General features: G+C 43.1%; 1 protein-coding gene across 1 annotated transcript; it reads left to right on the top strand.

Moving 5' to 3' along the window:
- The first annotated feature begins 225 nt into the window (after nt 1-225).
- On the top strand, nt 226-1158 carry LOC113904847 (olfactory receptor 2AG2-like). Its single transcript, XM_027561935.1, has one exon. It carries the CDS (start codon nt 226-228, stop codon nt 1156-1158), a length of 933 nt encoding a protein of 310 aa, XP_027417736.1.
- The last annotated feature ends 4842 nt before the right edge of the window (nt 1159-6000 follow it).

Genomic DNA, 6000 nt, shown 5'->3' with positions numbered 1-6000 from the left:
TTGTTTCTAATTTATATGATACTTTATAATAATTTAATGAAAATATTCATAAATTCAGAAGACAGAAGGCAAACCTAGCTACCAAGAGGAAAAGATATCATCTCATGGAATTCTTATTGGTAATTCCATAGTGAGGTGAGACAATACAAAACTAGGGTAATCTCCCTTAGAAAGACTTTTGTCAACACCATAACTGGTTCTACATAACTAAAGAAACAACACAGAATGGAGCAATGGAACTTCACCCTGGGAAGTGGCTTCATATTGATGGGGATTCTGAATGACAGTTTGTCTCCTGAGCTGCTCTGTGCTACAATCACAGTGCTGTACATGCTGGCCCTTGCCAGCAATTGCCTTCTGCTCCTGGCCATCACAATGGATGCCCGGCTCCATGTGCCCATGTACCTCCTGCTCAGGCAGCTCTCTTTCATGGACCTCCTCTTCACATCTGTTGTCACTCCCAAGGCCTTCATGGATTTTCTGCTCAGTGAAAACACCATCTCCTTTGTGGGCTGTGCCCTTCAGATGTTTCTGGCACTGACCCTGGGTGGTGCAGAGGACCTCCTACTGGCCTTCATGGCCTATGACAGGTATGGGGCCATTTGTCATCCTCTGAACTACATGGTCCTCATGAGGCCGAGGGTCTGCTGGCTCATGGTGGCCACATCGTGGGTCCTGGCTTCCCTGAGTGCTCTAGGACATACCTTGTACACCATGCACTTCCCTTTCTGCATGTCCCAGGAGATCAGCCACCTGCTCTGTGAGATCCCACCTCTATTGAAGTTGGCCTGTGCAGATACTTCCAGATATGAATTCATGGTATATGTGACAGGTGTGACTTTCCTCTTGCTCCCCATTTCTGCTATTGTTTCCTCCTATACACTAATCCTACTTACTGTGCTCCACATGCCCTCAAATGAAGGGAGGCAGAAAGCCCTGGTCACCTGCTCTTCCCACCTGACTGTGGTCGGGATGTTCTATGGACCTGCCACATTCATGTATGTTCTGCCCAGTTCCCTCCACAGTCCCAAGCAAGACAACATCATCTCTGTCTTCTACACGATGGTCACCCCAGCCCTGAACCCCCTGATATACAGCCTGAGGAATAAAGAGGTTATGGGGGCTTTGAGGAGGGTCCTGGGAAAATACATACTATAGACACACCTCCTGATACAGTTATTAACTACTAAGTAGATGTAGTTGTTTTTCAGTCACTCACTGATGTCTGACTTTTTGTGACCCCATGGACTGCAGCACTCCAGGCTTCCCTGTCCTTCACCATTTCTCCTGGAGCTTGCTCAACCTCATGTCATTTGAATAGGTGATGCCATCCAACCATCTTGTCCTCTGTCATCCCCTTCTCCTCCTGCCTTCAATCTTTCCCAGCATCAGGGTCTTTTCTAATGAGTCAGCTCTTCACATCAGGTGGCCAAAGAACTGGAGGTTCAACTTCAGGATAAGTCCTTCCAATGAATATTCAGGACTGATTTCCTTTAGGATGGACTGGTTGGATCTCCTTGCAGTCCAAGGGACTCTCAGGAGTCTTCTCCAACACCACAGTTCAAAAGCATCAATTCTTCAGTGCTCAGCCTTCTTAATGGTTCAACTCTCACATCCATATTTGACTACTGGAAAAGCCATAGATTGACTAGACAGACATTTGTGGATGTCTCTCCTGTTTAAATGTTGTCTAGATTTGTCTTAGCTTTTCTTCCAAAGAGCAAGCATCTTTTAATTTCATGGCTGCAGATGTGATAGATTAAGTTTCAGTTTCAGTATCATATAGCAGTGATAATGATATAGCTAATAACAGGCTGAGCAAACTCCAACAGCTTCTTAAAATCAGAGGAGGACTGCTTTCATTTGAACTGGATTCTTGATTGTAGAGAGAAATATCTTCAGAAGATATCTTGGGCTTCTTGTCTTGTTAGGTAGATGGTTGTTCAAGCATTTAGTTGGAATGAATAATCGATTTGTGATTGTATTTGTACAAATACTTATGTTGAAAGTGTTAAAGCGAAATTGTTAGTCACTCTGTCATGCCTGACTCTGCAATCGCATGGACTCTAGCCCACCAGGCTCCTGTATCAATGGGGTTCACCAAGCAAGAATACTGGAGTGGGTTGCCATTCCCTTCTCCTGGGGATCTTCCTGACCCAGGGATCGAACCTGAGTCTCCCACATTGCAGGTGGATTCTATACCATCAGAGCCACCAGGGAAGCCCTTATGTTGAGATTAAAAAAAAAAAAAGCTAAATGGGACATTTTTATACTGCCTGAAATTAAAATTATAGAAATGAATAAAATAGAATGTGGAAATTCTCAGATTTCAAGTGAGGACTGGAGATACAATAGCACTGAGAGTCATGTGATGTGTATTTGCTTGATTTCTTTTTAATATAATTTACATACAGAAAGACCTGTTTTGAAACATCAAAATAATGGCATGGTAAGTATATGTATATGTCTATGTCCACAGGAAAGGAAGACTACCAAATATAATTCACTTTCTATTAGCTTAGAACAAAATTAAGTCGCTCAGTCATGTCTGACTCTTTGCAATCCCATGGACTGTAGCCCTCCAGGTTTCTCTGTCCATGGAATTCTCCAAGCAAGAATACTGGAGTGGGTTGCCATTCCCTTCTTCAGCAGATCTTCCCAACCCAGGGATTGAACCCAGGTCTCCCACGTTGGCAGGCAAATTCTTTACCATCTCAGCCACCAGGGAAGCATATCTATTAGTTTAGATATGCTTTATTTTTATCATTCAATGTATCAGTTTGGGAAGATTTATAACAAAAACTGGAAACTAAAATCTGTTCAGTTGAGAAGCTCCAAAAGCACCTTGGCTCATATAGTTGAGATTAACACCCAAGGCCAGGGGCAGCGGCTGAGAGGAGCAACCTCACATCCAAGGAGCGGTGGCTGTGCGGGCGCAAGAGGGCCTAGAGGAGCTATCCCACTTTGAAGGTCAGGAAGGGTGGCAGTGAGGAGATACCCCTCGTCCAAGGTAAGGAGCAGCAGCTGTGCTTTGCTGGAGCAGCCGTGAAGAGATACCCCACGCCCAAGGTAAGAGAAACCCAAGTAAGACGATAGGTGTTGCAAGGGGGCATCAGAGGGCAGACACACTGAAACCATACTCACAGAAAACTAGTCAATCTAATCACACTAGGACCACAGCCTTGTCTAACTCAATGAAACTAAGCCATGCCTATGGGGCAACCCAAGACAGGCGGGTCATGGTGGAGAGGTCTGACAGAATGTGGTCCACTGGAGAAGGGAATGGCAAACCACTTCAGTATTCTTGCCTTCAGAACCCCATGAACAGTATGAAAAGGCAAAATGATAGGATACTGAAACAGGAACTCCCCAGGTCAGTAGGGGCCCAATATGCTACTGGAGATCAGTGGAGAAATAACTCCAGAAAGAATGAAGGGATGGAGTCAAAGCAAAAAGAATACCCAGCTGTGGATGTGACTGGTGATAGAAGCAAAGTCCGATGCTGTAAAGAGCAATATTGCATAGGAACCTGGAATGTCAGGTCCATGAATCAAGGCAAATTGGAAGTGGTCAAACAAGAGATGGCAAGAGTGAATGTCGACATTCTAGGAATCAGCTAACTAAAATAGACTGGAAGGGGTAAATTTAACTCAGATGACCATTATACCTACTACTGCCGGCAGGAATCCCTTAGAAGAAATGGAGTAGCCATCACAGTCAACAAAAGAGTCCAAAATGCAGAACTTGGGTGCAATCTCAAAAATGACAGAATGATCTCTGTTCGTTTCCAAAGCAAACCATTCAATATCACAGTAATCCAAGTCTATGCCCCAACCAGTAACGCTGAAGAAGCTGAAGTTGAATGGTTCTATGAAGACCTACAAGACCTTTTAGAACTAACACCAAAAAAAGGTGTTCTTTTCATTATAGGGGACTGGAATGCAAAAGTAGGAAGTCAAGAAACACCTGGAGTAACAGGCAAATGTGGCCTTGGAATACGGAATGAAGCAGGGCAAAGACTAGTAGAGTTTTGCCAAGAAAATTCACTGGTCATAGCAAACACCCTCTTCCAAGAACACAAGAGAAGACTCTATACATGGACATCACCAGATGGTCAACACCGAAATAAGATTGATTACATTCTTTGCAGCCAAAGATGGAGAAGCTCTATAAAGTCAGCAAAAACAAGACCAGGAGCTGACTGTGGCTCAGTTCATGAACTCCTTATTGCCAAATTCAGACTGAAATTGAAGAAAGTAGGGAAAACCACTAGACCATTCAGGTATGACCTAAATCAAATCCCTTATGATTAAACAGTGGAAGTGAGAAATAGACTTAAGGGCCTAGATATGATAGATAGAGTGCCTGAAGAACTATGGACTGAGGTTCGTGACATTGTACAGGAGACAGGGATCAAGACCATCCCCATGGAAAAGAAATGAAGAAAAACAAAATGGCTGTCTGGAGGGGCCTTACAAATAGGTGTGAAAAGAAGAGAAGCAAAAAGCAAAGGAGAAAAGGAAAGATATAAGCATCTGAATGCAGAGTTCCTAAGAATAGCAACAAGAGATAAGAAAGCCTTCTTTAGCGATCAATGCAAAGAAATAGAGGAAAATAACAGAATGGGAAAGATTAGAGATCTCTTCAAGAAAATCAGAGATACCATAGGAACATTTCATGCAAAGATGGGCTCAGTAAAGGACAGAAATGGTATGGACCTCATAGAAGCAGAAGATATTAAGAAGAGATAGCAAGAATATACAGAAGAACTGTACAAAAAAGAGCTTCACGACCCAGATAATCATGATGGTGTGATCACTGACCTAGAGCCAGATATCCTGGAATGTGAAGTCAAGTGGGCCTTAGAAAGCATCACTACAAACAAAGCTAGTGGAGGTGATGGAATTCCAGTTGAGCCATTTCAAATCCTGAAAGATGATGCTGTGAAAGTGCTGCACGCAATATGCCAGCAAATTTGGAAACCTCAGCAGAGGCCACAGGACTGGAAAAGGTCAGTTTTCATTCTAATCCCAAAGAAAGGCAATGCCAAAGAATGCCCAAACTACTGCACAATTGCACTCATCTCACACGTTAGTAAAGTAATGCTCAAAACTCTCCAAGCCAAGCTTCAGCAATACATGAACAGTGAACTTCCTGATGTTCAAGGTGGTTTTAGAAAAGGCAGAGGAACCAGAGATCAAATTGCCAATATCCACTGGATCATAGAAAAAGCAAGAGAGTTCCAGAAAAGCACATATTTCTGCTTTATTGACTATGCCAAAGCCTTTGACTGTGTGGATCACAATAAACTGTGGAAAATTCTGAAAGAGATGGGCATACCAGACCACCTGACCTGCCTCTTCAGAAATCTGTATGCAGGTCAGGAAGCAACAGTTAGAACTGGACATGGAACAACAGACTGGTTCTGTATAGGAAAAGGAGCATGTCAAGGCTGTATATTGTCACCCTGCTTATTTAACTTTTATGCAGAGTACATCATGAGAAACGCTGGACTGGAAGAAACACAAGCTGGAATCAAGATTGCTGGGAGAAATATCAATAACCTCAGATATGCAGATGACACCACTCTTATGGCAGAATGTGAAGACGAACTCAAAAGCCTCTTGATGAAAGTGAAAGTGGAGAGTGAAAAAATTGGCTTAAAGCTCAACATTCAGAAAATGAAGATCATGGCATCTGGTCCCATCGCTTCATGGGAAATAGACGGGGAAACAGTGGAAACAGTGTCAGACTTTATTTTTTTGGGCTCCAAAATCACCGCAGATGGTGACTGCAGCCATGAAATTAAAAGATGCTTACTCCTTGGAAAGAAAGTTATGACCAACCTAGATAGCATATTCAAAAGCAGAGACATTACTTTGCTAACAAAGTTTCGTCTAGTCAAGGCTATGGTTTTTCCGGTGGTCATGTATGGATGTGAGAGGTGCACTGTGAAGAAGTTTGAGCGCAGAAGAATTGATGCTTTTGAACTGTGGTGTT

Source organism: Bos indicus x Bos taurus, chromosome 15 (genome assembly GCF_003369695.1).
Source record: "Bos indicus x Bos taurus breed Angus x Brahman F1 hybrid chromosome 15, Bos_hybrid_MaternalHap_v2.0, whole genome shotgun sequence".
In the NCBI taxonomy this organism is placed as follows: domain Eukaryota; kingdom Metazoa; phylum Chordata; class Mammalia; order Artiodactyla; family Bovidae; genus Bos; species Bos indicus x Bos taurus.
The sequence above is the reverse complement of the archived record's forward strand: the minus strand, read 5'-3'. Positions and strand labels throughout refer to the sequence as shown.